Source organism: Drechmeria coniospora, chromosome 03 (genome assembly GCF_001625195.1).
Source record: "Drechmeria coniospora strain ARSEF 6962 chromosome 03, whole genome shotgun sequence".
Classification (NCBI taxonomy): Eukaryota; Fungi; Ascomycota; class Sordariomycetes; order Hypocreales; family Ophiocordycipitaceae; genus Drechmeria; species Drechmeria coniospora.
Genome location: NC_054391.1, coordinates 2,232,457 through 2,258,189, shown reverse-complemented (window position 1 = coordinate 2,258,189; position 25,733 = coordinate 2,232,457). Strand labels below are relative to the sequence as shown.

The 25,733-nt window shown below is 43.3% G+C and overlaps 3 protein-coding genes across 3 annotated transcripts; 2 read left to right on the top strand and 1 right to left on the bottom strand.

Annotated features, from left to right (window-relative positions):
- Positions 1–5,695: 5,695 nt before the first annotated feature.
- DCS_06480 (uncharacterized protein) lies at positions 5,696–6,071 on the top strand (the record flags this gene model as incomplete). The annotated part of the gene is made up of 2 exons (XM_040803770.1): positions 5,696–5,705; positions 5,794–6,071. 2 exons carry the CDS (start codon positions 5,696–5,698, stop codon positions 6,069–6,071), a joined length of 288 nt encoding a protein of 95 aa, XP_040653874.1.
- Positions 6,072–20,523: 14,452 nt separating this feature from the next.
- DCS_06479 (protein arginine N-methyltransferase) lies at positions 20,524–22,286 on the top strand (the record flags this gene model as incomplete). Its single annotated transcript, XM_040803769.1, has 3 exons — positions 20,524–21,154; positions 21,221–21,337; positions 21,409–22,286. 3 exons carry the CDS (start codon positions 20,524–20,526, stop codon positions 22,284–22,286), a joined length of 1,626 nt encoding a protein of 541 aa, XP_040653873.1.
- Positions 22,287–22,897: 611 nt separating this feature from the next.
- Positions 22,898–24,956, bottom strand: DCS_06478 (oligonucleotide transporter; the record flags this gene model as incomplete). The annotated part of the gene is made up of 5 exons (XM_040803768.1): positions 22,898–23,098; positions 23,181–23,189; positions 23,271–24,384; positions 24,472–24,593; positions 24,666–24,956. 5 exons carry the CDS (start codon positions 24,954–24,956, stop codon positions 22,898–22,900), a joined length of 1,737 nt encoding a protein of 578 aa, XP_040653872.1.
- Positions 24,957–25,733: the final 777 nt, after the last annotated feature.

The following is a 25,733-nucleotide window of genomic DNA, read 5'->3' as shown; positions in this document are numbered from 1 at the left end:
AGGTGTTTACTAGGTACCTAGGGTAACTAACTCTACCCTGCTTTATCCCCTCCTTAGGTATTCCCCGGGTGCCTATAGCGCCTAGCGTTACCTTACTTTTCCCCCTTACTACTCCCTTTATATTACCCTTTCCGTTCCCTTCCTGTTGCGCTTTATTGTTCCTCTTTCCTTTAACTATTATACCTGCCCGTTTTCTAGCTTTTTACCGTACGATTTGTTATTAACTCCTTTACTGCCTCCTATTGTACTTACTCCTCTATTACTGTTGTTCCTCCCCCGTAAGGTTAGTTACTGCTTCCTTGTTGGGGCCGTTCTGTATATCCTTCGGGCCGTTGGCTGATAAGCTGGTAATAATAGGAACTGTTGATCCTACTCTTGCTACTATTGCTCCTCCCTTGTGGAGGACTTTGTTACCTTTTCGTTGCTGCTACTGCTATTATATCTACTGCTGCGGGTGCTCCCCCCCCCCCCCCCGGACGCGGTTTGGGCCCGCATTACGGCTATTATACCGATAAGTCGGACCGTTGCTGCGCCTTAGGCGAATACTTAGTAGAGGGCGATTCCTCCGACAAGGAGTTCGTACCTCTAGAGGAGGTGCGCGGAATGTACCTCCCTTGCGTTAATCGCCTTGTTACTAGCAGCCGCAACAACTGCGTACCGGGCCGTAGTACTGGTTGCCGTATGTATACGCGCGCGTATGCTAAATGCGTCTAGGTGCTATATTTATTTGCTGCGCGCCCTTAGCTGCGTTGCGCCCTGCGCGACCTTTGTACTTGCGCCTAGTGTAACGTCTATATCCTGGTCGAGGCCCGCCCTAAGGTTAGAACCGTACCGGGCGCTTGTACTGTCCTCTCGCCCGAATTTCTGGCCCTAGGCCGGGTTTAGGCTTGCACCCTGGCCCTAGCCGAGATAGAGCCCGCCCCCGTGCGTCCTGCCTATACCCTCGCCCCCGTACCGGGTGTTGTCTCCCCCCCTGCCGCTACCGATAACGATAACCCGAACTGCGCCCTTGTCCTTGCTGCTAACGCCTTAACCCCGACTCGGGCTGGTGGCCGTTCCGGTAGCGTACCGAGCGCGCAGCTCGGCGTGTTCGCTTAGGGCGTGGCCCGGGCCCTAACGGGCATCCAGAGTAATATGCGCGGTCTTGCCTACCGTTAGCAGGCGCAGGAGGGCGTTAGTACCGAGTTAGTAGCTACCTTGGCCGAGATATGCTGTAATATCTACGAGTTGCGCGAGTCTTATGCGGATAGTTCCCCCTTGTTGCGCTATCCCGCCCCCTCTACTTCCTGCGTTACCCGCAATAGTAATAGGTTGTACCCGTCCTGCGTAGACAATGCAACTCCGTTGCGCTACCCTATTGCCTCCGCCCCTTATATTGCCTAAGTCGCCTGGCGCCTCTATTTTATACCCCCGCCCCTACCCCCCTTAATAACGTCCCGCCCCTGCCTAAGTACCGCAACGGACAGTTTCGAGACCCTCCCTAAGGAGGATACCGAGGCGGATAAGAGTAAGGAGGATACAGAGACCGATAAGTCTAAGTAGTACGGCTAGTGCGTATTTATAGTAGTAGTATTGGGTCGGGCCCTTATTGGGGGCGCTCTAGGGCTGGTTTTTCCCTTTAGTATAGTTAAAATTTTACGTTTCGTTTTGCGGCTTACCTGTACTCTACCGTTTGTATAGGGATCTCCCTATTACTGTATAAATTCCTCTAGGGCTTCCATTTATACTAGGGCCTCTATTGGTTCCTAGGTTAATTGTTCGTAACCCAGCTATTTTATAAGGGTATTGCATTACCCCCCTCGGCCTTAGGCCCCCCTTATTGTAAGGATGCGTTCGACTTAGTATTCCTTTTGTAAGGTACTGTTCTTATCTTAGACTAGTAGTAGGCCTAGCTCTAAATCCCGTACTACCTAACTGGGTAAGGGGTTGTTTGCTGCCCTTTCGATAAGGTCTATATAGAAAGTAGGGTGTAAGCCCTAAGGAATATCTAGTGTTACTATAAGTAGTGTTAGTACCGCTAGTACCGTAAACTTAGAAGCTACTTAGTCTAGCTTCCTGTATAGCCTGTTGGTTTTAATATATCTAAGGCTGAGCTAGACCTTGTTACCTACTTAGAACTTCTCTATTGGGCGACCCGAAGCTACTACCGACTTATATAGGCGTTATTGTATAAAGGTAATAGCTGCTTGTATAATTTCTGTTCCTTCCCTTAGGTATTATAGGAAAGTAATAGCCCTTCCTTTTGGTATTGTTATACTTACTTGGTTGTCCTTTACCCTAGGTATTGTACCGATTTTATAGCCTAATAATAGCTTGTTCGGGCTGACTCCTGTAACTAAAGACTCCCTATTGTTTAGGGTAAGCTGGTAGGCGGTTAGGTGGGCCGGCCAATCGAATTGCTTAAACGAGATTAGGATCCGTAGGGTAGCTTGAATTTCTTAATTTACCCTTTTAGTACCCCTATCCGTCTAGGGGTAGTATAACGTTAATAAGAGTTATTCCGTACTAATAAGGGAGTATAGGGATATCTAGAACTTACTAAGTCAGTTTAATCCCCGATCCGTTATAATCTGGGTAGGAAAACCCTTAAATTACTACTAATAGGTCTTAAACCGTTCCGCATAAGCCTCTATACTTATTGTAGTTATTGCCTTTAGTTAAATAAATTTAGAGAGGCGGTTTGTAATAACTATTAAGAATTAGGGGTCCTTATCGTTCTATACTAGTAGGTTGGTTATAAAGTTAATCGATATCTGCTTTTAATAACGGTCTGGTGGAGGGATTAGTTATAGGAGTCCCTGTCTTTATAGATAGCTCTTACGGCTCTAGTAGTAGTAGTAATTCCAAACATACCGTACTACGTCCTGTAATATACTATCCTAGTAGAAGTCCCGCTAAAGTACCCGGAATATTCCGTTTCGACTCGGGTAGCCCGATATAGGTAATTCGTATACCTATTGTATTATTTGCGTTATTAGTAGTTCCTAGGCTAGTAACTATAGGCGTCCCCTATAGTGTATTGCGCTATAGGTATTAATAGTATAATTGGCCGTTTGTTCTTTTATCTTTACTTTTACCGGGAATTTCTATATGCCTATTGTAACTGCTTGTCGTTAGGCTTTGTATATTATATCGTTTTGTAACGCCTAGTCCTATAATTCCTATAGGTAGGGTTCTGGGAAGAGTAGTCGGCCGGCTAGTGTATTCTGTAAAAATAGCGTTTCCTTCCCTATCTGTCCCTATACTGCTAGGAGTAGTTGGGATATATCGGTAGCTCTTTGTCCCCCTTCTGTCTCTGGATGGGGCCGGTCCGCCCTTGTGTTTGTAGCTATTGTCTCTTAGGCGCTTGGTACTTTACAGCCGGCCCGGGCCCGGTCTGTCTCCGTATTTGTAATTGCTGTATCCTGGGTGTCCTAGGCGTTAGGACCTTCTTATGCGGGTTGGCCTTTGGGCGCCTCCTGTAGTGTAGAGATTAATACCGGCCGAAGTATTTGTCTTAGGCGTAGTGCGTCCTCCTTGTCTTATTCCCGATACAAGAGTGCATCCGGCCGTTATACTTACAAGCCTAGTCTATACTATAGTAAGTAATTAAAGTTTACAAGGACTTCCGCCTACTGTACCTATTGTTCCGATATCTCCTGCGGTTTAGTAAAGTATTTGAGGTTCTTATAGTCCGTTAGAATAGTAAATAGTTCCGTAACGCCTTATAGGTCTGCTAACTATGCCTTAAGATAGCTAATAACTGCTAGGAGTTCCTTGTTATGGATTGTATAATTTCTTTCTGCTGGTATAAGTTTGGCTAAGTAGTAGGCTACTGGTTGTAGGACCCCCTTACTGTTGATTTGCAAGAGGTATCCGCTTAGTACTTTGCTTAAGAAATTGGTCTTAACGAGAGTCTTCCTATCTGGGTCCTATTATGCTAGGATTAGGTATAACGAAAAGGTACGCTTAAGGGATTAAAAGGCTGCGTTCTCTTTAGGTCCCTAGCGAAATAGTATACCCTTCCCTGTAAGGGCTGTAAGTAGTTCCGTAAGGCTTACAAAATTAGGAATAAATTCGCAATAGAAGTTTGCAAAACCTAGGAAGCTCCTAATCCCCCTTACCTTAGTAGGTAGTTGCTATTCTTAAATTGCAGTAATTTTCGTTAGGTCGGGCCTAACCTTTACGCCTGCTTGGATAATAAACCTAAGGTATTTAACTTCTGTTGTTATAAATACGCACTTATTGAGATCCAGGTACAAACTGGCTGCCCGGAGCTACTTAAGGATTTCCCTAACCTTAGTAAGGTGGTTAGCCTTCGATCCGGAGGTATAAATTAGGATATTGTTTAGGTAGGCTATAACCTACTCCCCTAATTTATCCTGTAATACCCTATTAATATATCTTTAGAATAAAGCTAGTACCCTAGCTAGACCGAAGGGGTAGACTAACTATTCGAATAAACCAAATTGTATACAGAATGCTATAAGCAGTTTGTCTCCTAGTACTATACGTAACTTGTAGAATGCTGCTTATACGTTTAGTTTAGTAAACTAGCGTATACCTAAGAGTAAGGATAGCGTTTCTTTAACTAGCAGGAGTAGGTAGTAATCTGTTACGGAGTCGCTAGGCGACTGCTCTAGGACTCTTAATAATGTTTATTAAAAGACTTAAAGGATAGGAAAACTACTTAGCGACTAGGGCTTCTAGTTGTATGCGTTCCTCCTAGTGGGTCCCTTGGTTCCCTCCGTTCTCCTATATTGGGCTAAGCCCGATACTATAATATACCGTCTCGCTCTACCCGTTTGAAGTAAGGTCTAGCTGTAGCCGTAGCTAACCTACCCTTCCTTAGGCTGGCTTCCCAATCTGTAGCTCCTCCTCTTTTTTTTTTTTTTTTTTTTTTCGGTATTTGTTAGGTACTAAGTGCGTACGGCCTCCTCCCCGCGTTGTCCCCTGTTGGGAGCTTGCTGGTTGCCCGGAGCGACTAACTCTACCCCGCCTTGGCCCCTCCCTGGGTATTTACCGGGTGCCTAAGGTAACTAACTCTACCCCGCTTCGTCCCCTCCTCGGGTGTTCCCCGGGTGCCTGTAGCGCCTGGCGTTACCTTGCTTTTCCCCCTTGCTACTCCCTTTGTATTGCCCTTTCCGTTCCCTTCCTATTGCGCTTTGTTGTTCCTCTTTCCTTTAACTATTGTACCTACCCGTTTTCTAGCTTCTTACCGTACGATTTGTTGTTAACTCCTTTGCTGCCTCTTGTTGCGCTTGCTCCTTTATTGCCGTCGTTCCTCCCCCGTAAGGTTAGTTACTGCTTCCTCGTCGGGGCCGTTCCGTATATCCTTCGGGCCGTTGGCTGACAAGCTGGTAATAATAGGAACTGTTGATCCTACTCTTGCTGCTATTGCTCCTCCCTTGTGGAGGACTTTGTTACCTTTTCGTTGCTGCTACCGCTATTATATCTGCCGCTGCAGGTACTCCCCCCCCCCCCCCGGATGCGGTTCGGGCCCGCGTTACGGCCATTATACCGATAAGTCGGACCGTCGCTGCGCCCTAGGCGAATACTTAGTGGAGGGCGATTCCTCCGACAAGAAGTTCGTACCTCCGGAGGAGGTACGCGGAATATGCCTCCCTTGCGTTAATCGCCTTGTTACCAGCGGCCGCAACGACTGCGTGCCGGGCCGTAGTGCTGGTTGCCGTACGTGCGCACGCGCGTACGCTAAATGCATTTAGGTACTGCATTTATTCGCCGCGCGCCCTTAGCTGCGTTGCGCCCTATGCAACCTTTGTGCTTGCGCCCAGCGTAACGTCTACATCCTAGTCGAGGCCCGCCCTAAGGTTGGAACCGTACCGGGCGCTTGCGCCGTCCTCTCGCCCGAATTTCTAGCCCTGGGCCGGGTTTGGGCTTGCACCCTGGCCCTGGCCGAGATGGAGCCCGCCTTCGTGCGTCCTGCCTACACCCTTGCCCCCGTGCCGGGTATTGTCTCCCCCCCCGCTGCCGCCGACGATGACGACCTAAACCGCGCCCTCGTCCTTACCGCTAACGCCTTAACCCCGACTCGGGCTGGTGGCCGTTCCGGCAGCGTACCAAGCGCGTAGCTCGGCGTATTCGCTTAGGGCGTAGCCCGGGCCCTGATGGGCATTTAGAGTGACGTGCGCGGTCTCGCCCGCCGTTAGCAGGCGCAGGAGGGCGTTAGTGCCGAGTTAGTGGCTACCTTGGCCGAGATGCGCTGCAATATCTGCAAGTCGCGCGAGTCTTGCGCGGATAGTTCCCCCTTATCGCGCTGTCCCGCCCCCTCTACTCCCTGCGTTACCCGCAATAGTAGTAGGTTGCGCCCGTCCCGCGTGGATAATGCGACTCCGTTGCGCCGCCCTGTTGCCTCCGCCCCTTATATCGCCTAAGTCGCCCGGCGCCTCCGTTTTATGCCCCTACCCCCGCCCCCCTCGATAACGTCCCGCCCCCGCCTAAGTACCGCAACGGACAGTTTCAAGACCCTCCCTAAGGAGGATACCGAGGAGGACGAGAGTAAGGAGGATATAGAGACCGACGAGTCTAAGTAGTACGGCTAGCGCGTATCCGTAGTAGTAGTGTTGGGTTGGGCCCTTGTCGGGGGCGCTCTGGGGCCGGTTTTTCCCTTCGGTATAGTTGAAATTTTACGTCTTGTTTTGCAGCTTGCTTGCGCTCCGCCGTTTGTATAGGGATCTCCCTATTACTGCGTAAATTCCTCTAGGGCTTCCGTTTGTACTAGGGCCTCTATCGGTTTCTAGGTTGGTTGTTCGTAACCTAGCTATTTTACAAGGGTATTGCGTTGCCCCCCTTGGCCTTGGGCCCCCCTTGTTGCGAGGATGCGTTCGACTTAGTATTCCTCTTGCAAGGTGCCGTCCTTGTCTTGGACTAGCAGTAGGCCTGGCTCCAAATCCCGTACTACCTAACTGGGTAAGGGGTTATTTGCTGCCCTTTCGATAAGGTCTATATAGAAGGTAGGGTGTAAGCCCCAAGGAACATCTAGTATTACTATAAGTGGTATTGGTACTGCTAGTACCGTAAACTTAGAAGCTACCCAGTCTAGCTTCCTGTATGGCCTGTTGGTTTTAATATGTCTAAGGCTGAGCTAGACCTTATTACCTACTTGGAACTTCTCTGCTAGGCGACCCGAAGCTACTGCCGACTTATATAGGCGTTGTTGTACAAAGGCGATAGCCGCTTGTATAATTTCTATACCTTCCCTTAGGTATTATAGGAAAGCAATAGCCCTCCCTTTTAGTGTTATTACGCTTGCCTGGTCGTCCTCTACCCTAGGTATTATACCAATTTCGTAGCCTAACAATAGCTTATTCGGGCTAACTCCTGTAACTAAAGACTCCCTATTGTTTAGGGTAAGCTGGCAGGCGGCTAGGTAGGCCGGCTAGTCGAATTGCTTAAACGAGATTAGGATCCATAGGGTAGCTTAAATTTCCTAATTTACCCTCTTGGTGCCCCTATCCGTCTGGGGGTAGTATAACGTTAATAAGAGTTATTCCGTACTAATAAGGGAGTACAGGGATATCCAGAACTTGCTAAGCTAGTTTGATCCCCGATCCGTTATAATTTAGGTAGGAAAACCCCTAAATCGCTACTAATAGGTCTTAAACCATTCCGCATAAGCCTCTGTACTTATTGTAGTTATTGCCTCTAGTTGAATGAATTTGGAGAGGCGGTTTGTAATAACTATTAAGAATTGGGGGTCCTTATCGTTCTGTACTGGTAGGTCGGTTATAAAGTCGATCGATATCTGCTTCTAATAACGGTCTGGCGGGGGGATTAGTTGTAGGAGTCCCTGTCTCTGTAGATAGCTCTTGCGGCTCCGGTAGCAGTAGTAATTCCGAACATACCGTACTACGTCCTGCGATATACCATCCCAGTGGAAGTCCCGCTAAAGTACCCGGAATGTTCCGTTTCGACTCGGGTAGCCCAATATAGGTAATTCGTATACCTGTTATATTATTCGCGTTGTTAGTAGTTCCTAGGCTAGTAACTATAGGCGTCCCCTATAGTGTGTTGCGCTGTAGGTACTAATAGTATAATCGGCCGTTTGTTCTTTTGTCTTTGCTTCTGCCGGGAATTTCTATGCGCCTATTGCAACTGCTTATTGTTGGGCTTTATATATTGTATCGTTTTGCAACGCCTGGTCCTACAATTCCTATAGGTAGGGTTCTGGGAAGAGCAATCGGCCGGCTAGCGTATCCTGTAAAAATAGCGTCTCCTTCCCTGTCTGTCCCTGTACTGCTGGGAGCAGTTGGGATATGTCGATAGCTCCTTGTCCCCCTTCCGTCTCTGGACGGGCCCGGTCCGCCCCCGTGTTTATAGCTATTGTGTCTTGGGCGCTTAGTACTTTGCAGCCGGCCCGGGCCCGGTCTGTCCTTGTATTTGTAATTACTGTATCCTGGGTGTCCTAGGCGTTGGGACCTTCTTGCGCGGGTTGGCCTCTAGGCGCCTCCTACAGTATAGAGATTAATACTGGCCGAAGTATTTATCCTAGGCGTAGTGCGTCCTTCTTGTCTTGTTCCCGACGCAAGAGCGTATCCGGCCGTTATGCTTGCGAGCCTGGTCTGTACTGTAGCGAGTAATTAAAGTTTGCAAGGACTTCCGCCTACTATACCTGTCGTTCCGATATCTCCTGCGGTTTAGTAAAGTATTCGAGGTTCTTGTAGTCCGTTAGAATCGTAAATGGTTCCGCAACGCCTCGTAGGTCTGCCGACTACGCCTTAAGATAGCTAATAACTGCTAGGAGTTTCTTGTTGTAGATTGTATAATTCCTTTCTACTGGTGTAAGTTTGGCTAAGTAGTAGGCTACTAGTTATAGGACCCCCTTGCTGTCGATTTGCAAGAGGCATCCGCCTAGTGCCTTGCCTGAGCAATCGGTCTTAACGAGAGTCTTCCTGTCTAGGTCCTATTATACTAGGATCGGGTATAACGAAAAGGTATACTTAAGGGATTGGAAGGCTGCGTCCTCTTCGGGTCCCTAGCGAAATAGTATACCCCCCCCTGTAAGGGCTGTAAGTAGTTCCGTAAGGCTTGCAAAATTAGGAATAAATTTGCGGTAGAAGTTTGCAAAACCGAGGAAGCTCCTAATCCCCCTTACCTTAGTAGGTAGTTGCTATTCTTAAATTGCAGCGATTTTCGCTGGGTCGGGCCTAACCTTTACGCCTGCTTGGATAATAAACCCAAGGTATTTAACTTCTGTTGTTGCGAATGCGCACTTATCGAGATCTAGGTACAGACCGGCTGCCTGGAGCCGCTTGAGGATTTCCCTAACCTTAGTAAGGTAGTCGGCCTTCGATCCGGAGGTATAGATTAGGATATCGTCTAGATAGGCTGTAACCTACTCCCCTAATTTATCCTGCAAAACCCCGTTGATATATCTTTGGAATAAAGCTGGTGCCCCGGCTAGACCGAAGGGGCAGACTAACTATTCGAATAGACCAAATTGTATACGGAATGCCGTAAGCGGTTTGTCTCCTGGCGCTATATGTAACTTATGGAATGCTGCTCGTACGTCCAGTTTAGTAAACTAGCGTACCCCTAAGAGTAAGCGTAGCGTTTCTTTAACTAGCGGGAGTGGGTAGCGATCCTATTGTATAATCTTATTTAGGGCCCGGTAGTCTATGCATAGCCTCTATCCTCCGTTTTCTTTCTTGGTAAGTAGTATTAGTGCTGCTGCTGCTAACGAACTTACCCGTATCTATCCCTTGTCCAGTAGGTCTGTAATCTGTTTGCGGACTTCGAGTAGTTAGTCTTGTAGCAAATTGTATAGTGGGCCCTAGGGTAGCTGTAGTGTTTCTCCCTTGTTGTTTTGTTGCAGTTGGATGTAGTGGTCCTGGGAGCCCCGGTGTGGTAGTAGGCCTAAGGCCTATTCCTTATCGAAGAGATTAGCGTAATCCTAGAGGGCTACCGGGAGAGTAGGTAGGGCTATTGCTGTTATATTTATGCTTCCGGGTGCTTGTAGTGCTGTTTCTTGTAGTTTTATTGCTATTTCTCGCAAGCTTGTTACTACTAGTACTCCTTGTTGTTTCCGTAAAAAGGTTTGTACTAGCGTAAGGTATACCTCCTAGGACCCGTCGGGAGGGCGGATGTCGTTTGCTTGTACGATTTAGTTACCTACCGCCCCGATTGTAAGGGTCCGATCTATTGCGTTTAGGGTAACCCGTTGGTGTTTTATCTATAGTAGACCTAATATAGCGTCTCGACTTAGGCCTAGGATAATGTATAGGAGTACTGGGCTCTCCTAGCTATTTATATCGATTGTCGTACAGACTATATTGGTTATTGTAGGGTAGGCGAGGGTATTGCCTGTATTCCGCCGAGATATTGTAACAGCCGTTTAGAGTAGCCGTTTTGTTAGAAGAGGGATAAGCTTAAGTTGCAGGCGTTAGGCTATCCTTTTGCTAATGGCCCTATAGTAGTTACAGCCGCTATCGATTTAAACATTAAGGAATCTTATAGAATTTACAAGTATAGCAATAAGGAAGGGTAGTCCGTCTATCCTTAGTGTAATCTTTTTAAACTTAGTCTCCTAATTCCCCTAGTTCCTTGTAGTCCGCTTGCCTGTAAACCCTTTGTACCTCTGTACGAGACTTAGCTTGGAGGCGCTTTATTTCCCTCCTCTTCCTTGGTCTCTAATTCCTTACGAATATATTCTTCTCCCCAAGCGGCCTAAATGCTTGTCCCTAGGGTATATAGGATTGCGGCTTGTTGTAGGTATTATTGGATATAGTAGCCTCCCTCCCTGTAGTGGATATATATACCGGCCGCCCTATGCCTGTCTCTTTCTTTTTGTATAACCTATTTCGCCCGCTGTTGGGGCCCGCCTTAGCCCCGGTTTGTTTTTGTTATTGGTCTAGTTATAGCCGCTCTAGGCCCGGCCGTAGCCCTAGAGCCTGCCGTATTGACCCCTAATATTGGGGTGTTGCCGTCCTTGTCGGGTCGGGGGGTCGCTCTGGCCGTCCCCTGGCCGGGCCCGCCCCAGTCCTTGATTTTATCCTTTATGCGTTGCGATTCTATTTCGGATGCAATTCGTTTATATGCGTCGACCGCCTTATTGTAGTTATCTATTGTAGTCCCCCGCCAGAGGATATAGTCCCTTATTCTCTTAGTTAGTCCAATTTGGAGCTTTATAAGTTTTACCTCGCTAGGCTAATGTATCCCTCCTGCTAGTATAAGCTTCTCTTCGAAGCGTATAAGGAACGCTAGGAACAACTCCGACGTCCCTTGCCTAATATCCTCCAGTTCAATAACCGCTAGTCGCTGGCGGTAGGGGTCGCTGTAAGCCGATTTAAGGTACGTTAGAAATTGGAACGGGTCGTAACCAATACGGGAGCCTTCCTCGAAGTACGTTATAACTTATCGCTGGACTTTAGCCGAGAGGTTTTGCTAAATAAAGATCCATTGGTCCTAGGCGGACCCGATAAAGTCCCTATCTACCCGGAGCTTGCAGTCCATGCAGAACTTCCAGGCTGCAAAGGTGCCCTTATTACCGTCGTACGGATCCCCGACCGGAATCGGTTTGCGTTTAATACGGGCCCGTAGTGTGCCCGATTTATCCCCGGTCCGTTCCTGCTGGGGGTCGATTGTTAAGGTGTCCATTGGCTGGGCCGACGAGTGCCCTGGGTCCTACTGTACCTATTGCTGCCTATTCTTTTATAGAGCTGAGATTTATACGGAGTACGTTTCCATTTAGGCATACATTCGGCCAAACTCCGTATGGACTTTTGCTATAAAGTCCTCTATGACTTGCTGGAGGTTAATTTCTTCGGGCTTCCCCTTATCCATTTTGACTTACGATAGTTAGGCTTTTCCTTCCTCCTAACCGGTATAAGTAAAGTCTTTTAAATATTACGGAGTCGCTAGGCGACTGCTCTAGGACTCTCAATAATGTTTATTAAAAGACTTAAAGGATAGGAAAACTACTTAGCGACTAGGGCTTCTAGTTATATGCGTTCCTCCTAGTGGGTCCCTTGGTTCCCTCCGTTCTCCTATATCGGGCTAAGCCCGATACTATAATACAATCCTATTATATAATCTTGTTTAGGGCCTAGTAGTCTATATATAGCCTTTATCCTTTGTTTTCCTTCTTGGTAAGTAGTATTAGTACTGCTACTGCTAACGAACTTACCCGTATTTATCCCTTGTCTAGTAGGTCTGTAATCTATTTGCAGACTTCGAGTAGTTAGTCTTGTAGTAAGTTATATAGTAGGCCCTAGGGTAGCTATAGTATTTCTCCCTTGTCGTTTTGTTACAGTTGGATATAGTAGTCCTAGGAGCCCTAGTGTAATAGTAGGCCTAAGGCCTGTTCCTTGTCGAAGAGATTAGTATAGTCCTAGAGGGCTACCGGGAGAGTAGGTAGGGCTATTGCTGTTATATTTATGCTTCCGGGTGCTTGTAGTACTGTTTCTTATAGTTTTATTGCTATTTCTTGTAAGCTTGTTACTACTAGTACCCCTTATTATTTCCGTAAAAAGGTTTGTACTAGCGTAAGGTGTACCTCCTGGGACCCGTTGGGAGGGCGGATATCGTTTGCTTATACGATTTGGTTACCTACCGCCCCGATTGTAAGGGTCCGATCTGTTGCATTTAGGGTAACCCGTTGGTGTTTTATCTATAGTAGACCTAATATAGCGTCTCGACTTAGGCCTAGGATAACGTATAGGAGTACTAGGCTCTCCTAGCTATCTATATTAATTGTCGTACGGACTATATTAGTTATTGTAGGGTAGGCGAGGGTATTGCCTGTATTCCGCCAAGATATTATAATAGCCGTTTGGAGTAGCCGTTTTGTTGGAAGAGGGATAAGCTTAAGTTATAGGTATTAGGCTATCCTTTTGCTAATAGCCCTATAGTAGTTGTAGCCGCTATCGATTTAAATCTTAAGGAATCTTATAGAATTTATAAGTATAGTAATAAGGAAGGGTAGTCTGTCTATCCTTAGTATAATCTTTTTAAACTCGGTCTCCTAATTCCCCTAGTTCCTTATAGTCCGCTTACCTGTAAACCCTTTATGCCTCTATGCAAGACTTAGCTTAGAGGCGCTTTATTTCCTTCCTCTTCCTTAGTCTTTAATTCCTTGTAAATATATTCTTCTCCCTAAGCGGCCTAAATGCTTATCCCTAGGGTATATAGGATTGCAGCTTATTATGGGTATTATTGGATATAGTAGCCTCCCTCCCTGCAGTAGATATATATACCGGCCGCCCTATGCCTGTCTCTCTCTTCCTGTATAACCTATTTCGCCTGCTGTTAGGGCCCGCTTTGGCCCTAGTTCGTTTTTGTTATCGGTCTAGTTATAGCCGCTCTAGGCCCGGCCGTAGCCCTAAAGCCCGCCGTATTAACCCCTAACATTAGGGTATTGCTATCCTTATTGGGTCGGGGGGTCGCCCTAGCCGTCCCTTAGCTAGGCCCGCCCCGGTCCCTAATTTTATCCTTTATGTATTGCAATTCCATTTCGGATGCAATTCGTTTATATACGTCGACCGCCTTGTTGTAGTTATCTATTATAGTCCCCTGCTAGAGGATATAGTCCCTTATTCTCTTAGTTAGCCTAATTCGGAGCTTTATAAGTTTTACCTCGCTAGGCTAATATATCCCTTCTGCTAGTATAAGCTTCTCTTCGAAGCGTATAAGGAACGCTAGGAACGACTCCAACGTCCCTTACCTAATATCCTCCAGTTCGACAACCGCTAATCGCTAGCGGTAGGGGTTAATATAAGCCGATTCGAGGTACGTTAGAAATTGGAATAGGTTGTAACCGATACGGGAGCCTTCCTTAAAGTACGTTGTAACTTATTGCTGGACTTTGGCTAAGAGGTTTTGCTAAACAAAGATCCATTAGTCCTAGGCGGACCCAATAAAGTCCCTATCTACCTAGAGCTTACGGTCTATATAGAACTTTCAGGCTATAAAGGTACCCTTATTGCTGTCGTATAGATCCCCAACCGGAATCGGTTTGCGTTTAATACGGGCCCGTAGTATATCCGACTTATCCCCGGTCCGTTCCTGCTGGGGGTCGATTGTTAAGGTATCTATTGGCTAGGCCGACGAGTGCCTTGGGTCCTGCTGTACCTATTGCTGCCTATTCTTCTATAGAGCTAAGATTTATATAGTGTACGTTTCCATTTGGGTATATATTCGGCTAAACTCCGTATAGACTTTTGCTATAAAGTCCTCTATAACTTACTGGAGGTTAATTTCTTTGGGCTTCCCCTTATCTATTTTAACTTACAATAGTTAGGCTTTTCCTTCCTCCTAACCGGTATAAGCAAAGTCTTTTAAATATTACGGAGTTACTAGGCAACTGCGCTAGGACTCTTAATAATATTTATTAAAAGACTTAAAGGATAGGAAAACTACTTAGCGACTAGGGCTTCTAGTCGTGTGCGTTCCTCCTAGTAGGTCCCTTGGTTCCCTCCGTTCTCCTATATTGGGCTAAGCCCGATACCATAACAGTAGTACTACTGCCCAGCCAATTTACTACTGTCGCACGTTACGTGCAAAGTAGTACTTAGTCGACCAAGCTAGATCATTAATCGGGCCGTCAATTGACGCGCTCCCAACTACTACTAGTAGTTACCCGCCAACAGTACTACTGTTGCGCGGGAGGACCTACCTAACTGCAACTAGCAGTTGCTTGCCAGTAGTACTACTACTGGCCCGCTCGACTACTGCAGTACTGCTGCTGTACTGTCGCGACCGAACCCTAATACTAATCAACCCTGCTAGTTGCAACCAACTTGCAGTATGACTCAACCAGAGTATTTAGAGCTGCATTAAATGCAAGCAGATTGTTCGGAGATGCATTATATAGAATCAGATAGAATTCCAACACGTACACATTGCACTAATTGAGGTACTACCTCTCAGGTATAAAATAGTCCTCCCTTTCCTACACTCTTAGATAGTTAGGTACACACAAGAAGCACACGCTAAAAACACACGCACGCGCGCAAGTAAGTACAAGAAATACAACAGTCTTTCTTTTCTGAATTGTCCCTTGGCACTCCTATTTGACTTGTTCAAATCTGTATTCCTTACCCAGTTACTAACTGGTGCACTTCCTGCTGTTACTAACAGCCTCGATTGATATCCATTTTGGATAGTCCGTGCAACTGAACTTCTACTGTGCACCCTTCCTATTTTACCCCTTTATTCCAAGAGGTAATTCCCCTTTTTATTTTAAGAGTATTAATATATATATTTAGTAACTACCTATAAATAGAATAAAGGCAACTATATATAAATAGAACAAAGGGGCAGTACAATAGGGCTACAATAAAACCTTAGCTATAAAAGCATTAATATATATATCTAGTAACTACCTACAAACAAAATAAAGGTAAAAAAAAAAAAAAAAAAATTATTAGGTTAATTAAGGACTACTAAAGGAATTAGGGAAGGAGGAGGATATAGTATAATATTAGGCTTTACCTAATAAAGCTATATCCTAGGATAGAGTTACATACTACCGTACGTAACTTATATCCTATAACTAAGCAGGTATTAAAGTATAAGTACTTTAATACCTAGTACCTTAAGTTAGTATTCCATAGATTTCTTAATAATTATTTCCGACCACTAGATACTAGTAATACTAGTAACTCCATAATATTAGTACCTCTTTAGGTTTACCTTTACCTTATTAAGGTTAGCCTTTTTCGGCTTATAAAGATATTTTATTACTTTTATTCCTACTTAGAGCTTAGGGCTTATTATTTTATAAAGGTATTTTACTATACTCTTATATATATATATTTCCTTCCCTTACTATACCTATAAGCTACTTTTATAATAGTACTAGTAAGTAGGTATTACTTAGGGCCTTACTCTTATAAGTAGGTCTTCTTAAGGGCCTATTTACTAAGTTAAATTTTCTTATTTTATATTTAATAATAAAATTAAGGACTATTAAGTCTATATACTAATATACTTATTACCTAATTAACCTTAGCTTATTTATAAAGGTCTATAGGTTATAGTAATTTAATAATACTTTTACTAAAATTATTATTCCTTTTATATATTATTACTAATATCTAAATAACTTAATAATAGTAAATATTTTATAGTTTAGTATTTTATAGTTTTATTCTATATTTAAGAATTTCTTTAACTAAAATACTATTAAATACTAATACCCTTAGTTATTTAGTTAGAATAGGATACCTACTATTATAAAACTTAATATATCTATCTTAATTTTAATAGGTCTTATTAGATTAAAATAATATAATAGTAAAGCCTTTCTAAATATATTTTTTAGCTCTTAAAAGGCTATTAGTTTTTTTTATTTAAATAGACTTTTCTTAGTTTTTTCTTATTTTTACTTCCTTTAAGGAGTATATATAGGGGTACTATAATTCCTAAATAGTTTTTAATAAATCTTTTAAAAAATTTATAAAACCTAAAAAATACTTAAATATTATAGAATAAGGTAGGCTCTTCCTATTAGGTTATAGCCTATACCTTAGTTAAATCTATTACTATTTTATCTTTAAATAGGATAAATCCTAAAAACTTAATTAATTTTTAGTACAATTTATACTTATCTAAATTAATATATAACTTTACTAACTATAACTACCTTAGAATCTCCTTAAGATATTTAGTATATTCCTAGTAGTTTTTTAAAAAGATTAGAATATTATTTAAGTATATAATATAAATTATATTTATATACCCTTAGAGTATTTAGTAGATATAGTATTAAAAGGTAGCTAGTATATTAATTAACCCAAATAGTATTACTAAGTATTTAAAATACCTATAGTATATTCTAAATACTATTTTTTATTTATTGCCTTTTTTAATTTAAATTTAATAGTAAGTATCCTTAATATTAATCTTAGAGAATACTATAGCTCCTTAGTATTAGTTTATAATCTTAGATATTAGTAGGAGGGTATATTAATTTTTTACTAAAACCTTATTAAGTCCTTAGTAATTTATATATAATTAAAGTATATTATTCTTTTTTAATATAAATAGAATAAGTAATCCTATAGGTAACTTTAAAGAGTAAATTTTATTAACTTATAGATTTTTATCTAAATATTTTCTAAGCTTTTTTAGCTTTATTTAAGAGAGTAAGTAAATTAATCTATATAGTAGTAATATATTTAGTTAAAGATTAATTATATAATCTATTTATTTATATACTAATAGGATCTTTATACTATTTATATTTAGGATATTCTTAAACTCTTTTAGCTTCTATAGGATCCCTTAGGGCTATTCCTAATAACTTTTTAGTAACTTAATAGGACTACCTTTTATTCCTATTACTATAAAGATCTTTACTTTATTCCTATATTTAACTTAAAACTTTTTAAGTAATAATAGCTATACCCTTAACTAATCCTACTAAAACTATTAATATACTCCTATACGGTTTAGGTAGATCCTTAAGTTAGTTAATATTAGTATCCTTAGTATAACCTATATTTAGTTTAGAGTTAGTCCTATATTAACTTTAATATAGTAATAGGTAAACTCCTTTTCTCCCCCTTTACTATTTATTATATATATAGGTACTTCCTATATCCTATAATTAATAGTTTAAAGACCCCCTATAGCTTAAAGGTTGCTTTTATTTATTAAGACTTAGTAAAGTCTATATTACCTTACTATTTATATATTAATAAGGTTTATATTAGTATAGCTATTTAGTCCTACCTTAACCTCTTAGGTAGTTTATCCTAGAATTATTATATTAGCTATAAACTAAGGTAGTACCCTATATTTTATATTACCGACTAAGGTAAGGGTAACTACCTTAGTTATTAAAAGTTTCCTATTTCTAGGGTTTTAGGTATTCTTTTACTTAATAGCCCTCCTTTTAATAGTTAAAATAGTAGTTATTCCTATTTTACTTTAGTAGTAGTAGGCCTTTACTACTATAAACCCTTTTTAAGCCTAGGGTTATAGATTTTTAAAAGAATTCCCTACTATTATATTAGGATTAGTATACTTTTATTTCCTTAGTAACTTTCCTTTAATAATTTAAGTTCTTTCCTTCTTTATATTAGTTTTCCTTTTTAGTTAGGTTTTAGTAAAGTCCTAAAGTTATTAGGCTAGTTAAACTATTTCTTCCTATATATACCCTTTAATATTCTTATATAGATTAATTTAATTCTATAACTTTAATAGTAACTTATTAAAATAAAAGTAAGTCTAGTTAGGCTTTAGTACTTTACTAAAGTATTTTTTAATTAAGTTTAAGTAAATACTAAACTCTATTAGGAATTAACCTTCTTATTATATTACTTTTTATTATTATACTATTAAGTAGGCTTAATAGTTAACTAAATCTCTTAGTAGGGTAAGTATTTATTTTTAGAAATAATCCTAATTATTTTTAGCTATAGTTTATTAGTCTTTTAGTAGTTTATTTAGGTACCTTTCCTAGTATACTTAGTCTTAGGCCTATATATAGTTAAGGGTTAATAGGATTTTTTAGTAGTTCTTCTTAAACTTCCGCCTTATTTTATTAAAGGTATAGTTTAAGTTATTAATCTATTTTTACCTTTTTTATAAAGCTATAGGTTACCTAAGATTTAGTATATTTTTTACCTTAACTTCCTAGTTATTCTTTAAGGAAGTATCTAACTCTCTTTAGGCCTTTTTCTTTACCTTCTTTAGTAATAGCTAGTACTTATCCTTAGGTAAGTATAAATTTCTTTTTCCTTTTCCTTTAGCCTCTTTAACTCTTATAGCTAAGCTAGTTATTTTTATACTATAGCTAGTATTTTCGGAATAAAGGGTTCCCTTTAGGTACTCCTTAGTATTATTTTAAGGGAACTTAGTATACTTAGTATAAGGGATACTTTTAGTATTATATTTATTTTACCCTTTAGTAGGAGGTATAGTATCTCTCTTATACTATATATAGTAGGTACTATTTTACTTAGGTAACTATAATAAAAGCTTTAGAATTATAACGTACGGATAGGTTAATAATAGTTAAGTAAGTAAGTAAGCCTTTTTTTAGAAATTAAGTAGTATTTAAAGCTAAAGCTTAGCCCTTCTTAAGTTTTTGGGCTTACGTTCCTTTTATAGCTAGGGTATACCCTACTCCTAGGCTACCCTACCTTCCTATTTACCCGGGCTTTACCTATATGCCCCTGTCTACCTGGGCTTTACCCGTACGCCTAGCCTTATAATAATAATATAGTTATTACTTTATTAAATAGTAGCTATTTAAATAATTAATTAAGCCTCTAATGGATTTAATACTTTAATTACTATATATCTATAACTAATAGCAAACGCCTACTAATCCTAAACGGCTATAGATTGCATTATATAATTAAGTTTATTTTATTTTATAAAGAAAAGAATATTATTCCTTTTGCCCTTCTACTATATCTTATATATCTTCTCCAACCGCTTAATATAGCTATTTTTTAGCCGCTAAAGCATTATTATACAAAGGCTCTTAACTTTATAGTCCGAGATAGCCTTATTAATATTACTAAGCTTAACTTCCTTTCAATAATCTAAGAAGTTCGAAAACAAGCCTTTAAATATACTATAATACTATTAGTATTTAAAAAGACCGGTATCTATCCTTTAAATCCTCAATTAGTTATTTAATTAATATAAATACAAGTACTAAAGACCCCCTCTCCTAATACCCTTAATATTAGTTCTTCTAACTTCTTAATACTAATAATACTATAGTAGGTTAGAAAGATTACTAAACGGCTAGAGGATTTAATAAACAATAAAAATAAGACTCTTAATAATACCTTTAACTATAACCTTAACCGTTTAATTCGAGGATCCTTAATAATAGCTATAGAGCTAATATAGGTAAAGAGGGACCTTTAGCGGATAAAGAAGGCAGAAAGAGCTTATTAACTTTATCGGGTATTAAAGAATAAGGTCCTTAAGACCGGTAGAATCCTTACAGTTAAACAAGGCCGTCGAATAGTAGAGTTAAAGGCAAATAACTATTACTTAGGCTCGAAGGAAGGTAAAGGCTGCGGATAAGAAACTCTATACTATAGCGAAACGGGTATTTATTAATACCGCGAAAAAGGCACAAAACTAACAAAGAACTAAAGTATTGGAATATCTATAGGTTTGCAATAAAAAGGGTGGTCTTTGTATTAGAAAACGCTATTGAATTGGAAGCTATTACCAAAGTACGCGATCCGGTGGGGTGCGCGCTGTAATAGTGAGCACCACCTTTAGGTGGGGCGTGGCACGAGTAACCCACGAGCCAAAATCTTCAACGACAAAAAATGTGTATAGAAGGCCTAGGCACTGTTTGCATTCCCAAGTACGCGGCGAAGTGGTAACATCCCAAGCGAAGTAATTCCATACCGAAGGTAAGAAGCCCTCTATGGAAAAAACAGGTTCCCCCTACCTTCCGAGCTCATTTCGTTTCCAGTACTCAGTATACACTCGGTATTGACATACATTCCAGCAATACTTGCCCATTCGCGAGTTTGTCGATCACAGCTCTCACCAAAAGTCTGGAAACTCCATTTTTTTACTTCACCAAACTGTCCTGGTGGCATGGCGACTCGGGATCTCACGTCGTCCCCAATTGCAGGCAATGGTCCTTCATCAGACACGTCGGATGACAGCGATTGGGCTGATATCGAAGCTGATGAAGAAGCGATATCGTTCGTATCGCTGTTTGACTCAACGACCTTCCAACTGCTCGATACCATGCTGGACCACTGTGAACAACACCATAACTTCAATTTGAGAGCCAATGTTGCACGGCTGCAACTTGATTTCATGGGGGCCGTCAAACTTGTGAACTTCATCCGCCATCGTGTGAGGAGTCAAAAGCCTTTGCCAGCTGCAATCTCCCATCATGACATTGACGATGACACCTACCTCGTACCAGTACTAGAAAATGATTCCGTCCTTTTCTCGTTGGAAGATGTCTTGGGGTCAGCTCGAGATTCTGATGGCGACCACAGTGATGAAACGACCAACGCCCTACAGGATCGCAATGCCCAGCTTGAGGCTGAGCTTGAATTGATTCGCAGAAACTTTATGCATTATCGCCTCGATGTTGAGAGAACGCTCGACCGCCGCTGGGGCGATGAGCACCAGCATGAACCGAAATTCTCGTCTCCCGATATTGAAATCAAGGACCAGTCAGACTACTATTTTGAATCCTACGCCTCAAATGGTATGTATTTCATCATTTCATCATCTCCCGGTCAACTAAATATACTTGCGGAGCTGATGCGCGCAGAAATCCATGAAACTATGCTGAAGGACCAGGTTCGTACGGATGCCTATCGAGATTTCATATATGAGAACAAGCATCTCTTTAAAGACAAGGTCGTACTGGACATCGGCTGCGGTACAGGTGTGTTTTCCGAATGTCCGTACTTTTGTATCCGGGATCGTTCCTAATATCTCCGTGTCCACTGATTGTAGGTATTCTGAGCATGTTTTGTGCCACTGCTGGGGCTGCGCAAGTCATTGCGGTCGACAAGTCAGAGATCATTATCAAGGCGAGAGAGAACATCTTCAACAATGGACTGTCGGCGATCGTGACCTGCCTAAGTGGAGCCATCGAAGATGTCAAGCTTCCGGTCGACAAAGTCGACATCATCGTCAGCGAATGGATGGGGTACTGTTTACTCTACGAAGCTATGCTGCCAAGCGTGCTCTATGCTCGTGACAAGTACCTCAAACCTGGCGGTCTGCTGGTGCCCAGCTCGGCCACTCTTTGGATCGCACCGGTCGATAACCAGAACTATTGCGCCGAGCACGTGTCCTATTGGCGGGATGTCTACGGCTTTGACATGAAGGCAATGCAGGAGGGCATATTTGATGACGTTCGCATTGAGGCAATGCCTGCCGAATTCATCTGCGGAAGCCCCTTTCCGTTCAAGACGTTTGACTTGCGCAAAACGAGGACAGAGGATTTAGTATTCACGGCAGACTGGCAGTCAGATCTAACAAGGAACATTGAGAGCATCGACGGGTTTCTAATTTGGTTTGATAATTTCTTCGCGACGTCTGGCGATGAACAACCTCCAGCGCCCCAAATGACTACCTCTGCTTGGGTCAAGAAGAAGCCTGGCAATGTAGCCTTCACAACCGGGCCATATGGGACCGAGACGCATTGGAAGCAGGGATTTCTACTTATCGACCCAAAATCCACCCAAACAAATGTATCGACGTCAAGTCAGTTGTCTGGGCAGGTAACCTTCGCAGTGCTCGAGGAGAATGCCCGCGCGCTAACGATTGATGCTCAATGGTCTGTGGCCGACCAAAAAAGAGCAAGTCAGTCATGGAAGCTCAGGTAGAACTTGAAAAGGCCAGGATCGGATTGACTCAAAACCTGTCAATGGTCCAAGTACGGAGCAGTAGTCGGCTATGGATGCATCAGATAGTCTTAATAATGTGGAACACCGAAGCATTGCAAGACTAAGTTGACGATGCTGAGGAATCCCTCCCCCAAAATAAACCCCTTCCAAAAGCAGTTAGTGAGAATGAAAAAAAAATCAAGTATAGATGTGCCGAATCATACAGATGCTAGGATAATGAGCGGCGTGTTTGATCGTCCCAAGAATTGAACCCAGTACCAGCTAAAAACGCCGCCCATGGCCCGGGCCAAGGTGAAGGACGGGACGTTATACATGCCTGCTGCCAGTCAATATTAACCCCCAAACTCTCTAAAGGATGACTTACCGACGGCGACGGCGACACCCCCGGGGACCCAGGGCCGCCATATCCTGCCTACAGACCAGGCTCTGACCATGGTTGTGCCCGCGAAGAGCAAACCAGCGCCTGTCGCCCACTCTTTTACCATGAATGGGAGCCCCTGGCCCGTGACAAGTCGGGCGGTGAATACCCAAACGTATGCCGTCGGAACTTGGAAGACCTCGCCGGGTATTGTATAGACCCTAATCCTCTATTAGTCCAGGATTTTTGCATCATTCTCTGGAGAGATACGACAAGGCTGCTCCCACGTAGTATAGAGACGATAAATCAGAGCACTGACAACAGCACCCACAGTGGCACCAATCACTTGACCCCAGAATTGGGCCTTTGGAGCTGCTCCAAGCAAGTGACCCGTCTTCAAGTCCTGCATCAGGTCACCCGCCTGCAATGCGCCCTGTTCCATAGGCATAAGCATCTAGGTTAGAGGGAACATGGGAGAAATGCAGCAACGGCCTAGAAGCTGCGGCGAGACGTACCGCTTCCGACTATGGACAGCGTCTGGTCAGCGTCTGGCCAGTTAAGAAGTTAAAACTGGGACCACGATGCAGGACAAGCAGGGCTCATACAATAGCACCAGCGACAAGGTTGATGAGAACCCTGGAGTTATTTGACTGAGGAATGACGAGGGCGAAAAAGAGCTGCGCAAGTTTGCTGATACCGGATACAGGGTTCAAGTCCGTTTCCCCAAGTGCCCTGGCCCCCATGATACTGAGGACCAGTGCTGCAAGAAGGGCAATGGCCGTTGCGTAGAGTGGCACGATGCCACCAAACACGAAGCGAATCGTGGCAATACATAACATGATGGACACGGCGAATCCTGCGATGAGGAGGCTAGAATCTATTAGATGCTCTGGTGGAGCGTCGGTAAGATTTTCCGGGGAAGCGTCGTTCCGTTCGTCCTCACCAATATTGTCATTGGGTGAATCACTGATGGATGGAACCTGTGGATGGATGTCGTCCTGACTGGGAATGAGAGTGTAGTAATGGGAAGTGCGCCGGGTAAGAACGGATATCGCACGACGAAGCACTTTGGGCACTTCACCCACTATTGATCGCATAGCCATGTTGCCAAGGTTGACAACCGCATCGGCGAGCATGATGGACAAAGCGATCCAGACAATCCAGCCTCTGCTACCACGCTCCCAGTTGTCAACAGGGCCGGGGGCCCATCCTCTGGACTTGGCCAGAGGACTTAGTACACCCCATCCAACAACTGCACCGAGGGCCATGTGAAGAGTGGTCTCGGCGCCCATAATGATGCCCTGGCCGACGTAGGCCAGACTAGGGTTGAGCGTCCATAGCCAATTATGAGCTGCGACAGTACCAAAAATGGGAATGTTGCGCAGGGCTGGAACGAAGTACGTGCATATGGTGAGAAGGCCCGAAGCGAGGAAACACAAAATCAAGGACCGCATACTGGATGCCGAGTCGGACGATGGCTGCGAGCCGGTTCCTGTCCCAGATCCCTCCTGGCCGGCTTCGGTAACTTCATTGGGCGGCGTCTCTTGACAGGGGGTGACGACGTCGGGGGTAAGGCTTGCGAAACCTCCATGAGCGGCAGCATCGAGATGCTGCTTACTCCAAGACAGACCCCCTTGATCGTGCAGCACGGATATGAGGACGGCTGTGCTGAAGCCACTTGGAAATTTCAGCCGCTCACGGATGATAAACTGGCGCCGTCTATACCCGAGCGTCCGGAGAAGTTAATCAATGTTATGTCTCGGCTGCTTGCCGTGCTGTGCGGTTGGAGGGTTTGGCATTACTCACAAAGGCACAGCGAAAACGACGCCGAAATAGCACAAGCCAAGGGACCAGGCAACCAGCTGTGGAAGGCTCAGCGAGAGAGCACCCTGTTCGTCTGGGGACAAAAGATATTCCATGGCTGGGATCTGCAGAGAACCATATGAGAACAAGATGCTGGGGGGGGGGACGCGACACGACAATTTGAGCTGTGATCTTACCACGCCGACGAAGCCGCAGCCTAGGGGCATGATAGCCATGCCGCACGCGACACTCTGGAGAAGGACATTCTCCACCGGCGTGAAGGGGAACTGCAAGTGGCGACGCAGCAGATTGAATACGCCAAATCCCATGAGGCTGGCAGGCATGGACATGATAGACACCCAGCCGGTCTGCAGGCCAAAATAAACATTGGCCGCGCATATTACTGTCCCGACCCCGAGCCCAACGGCAACGCTGCGCAGTGCAAAGTGGCGACCCAGTGGTAACGGGGACCCCGTTGTCGGGTCCATGGGTGAGCTCACTGTCGATTCTCAACTTTTCTGTTGCGGGCGAATATGAGCATGACAATAGAAAAGACTCCAGAGCTTGACTGACGGCTCCAATAGGAGCAGGCACAGAGCATAACAGTACTGAGTACTCGAACCATACTTAACATCGGCGCCCAGGAGGCACACCCCTACGTTTCCCCCCATACCTGTGACGCCTAGGCTTGCCGCTTATATAGATAGCACCGGCTTAGCTCCTATAGGGAAACCTCTAAGATATCCAACTGCTACTAGAGCTATTGTAACTACCCGGACTGTTATAACTGCTAGGGCTGCTGCTATAACTATTAGGGTTACTATAATTACTATGGTTGCTATACTTACAGAGTTATTTTAATTATCATAAGTACAGTCATTACTGAAGATATTGCAACTACTCTTGTTATTATAACTACGAAGGCCATTACCATAACTATTGCAGCTACTATAGCTACTAGTAATATAGTCCTGTTCTAGACAGGCATCTGCTAATAAGACTAAATACTAGATACTTATGTATAAATTCAAGATACTTCTTCCTATTATATATACAAAAGAAGATATTAAAATTGTAAGGCGCGCTACAGGCGTATAGGCCTTATAAGCAAATGTAGGGTGCAGTACCCGCACTAAGTGCAGATACTGGCGGATCTTTTGACAGTTTGGCCATTTAGTCGAACGGTTAACTGGTCTATTGTCTATATGGGTATACCTCCCCATATGTGTTACAAAAATAAAGAAGCATTTTATATAAGAATTCCC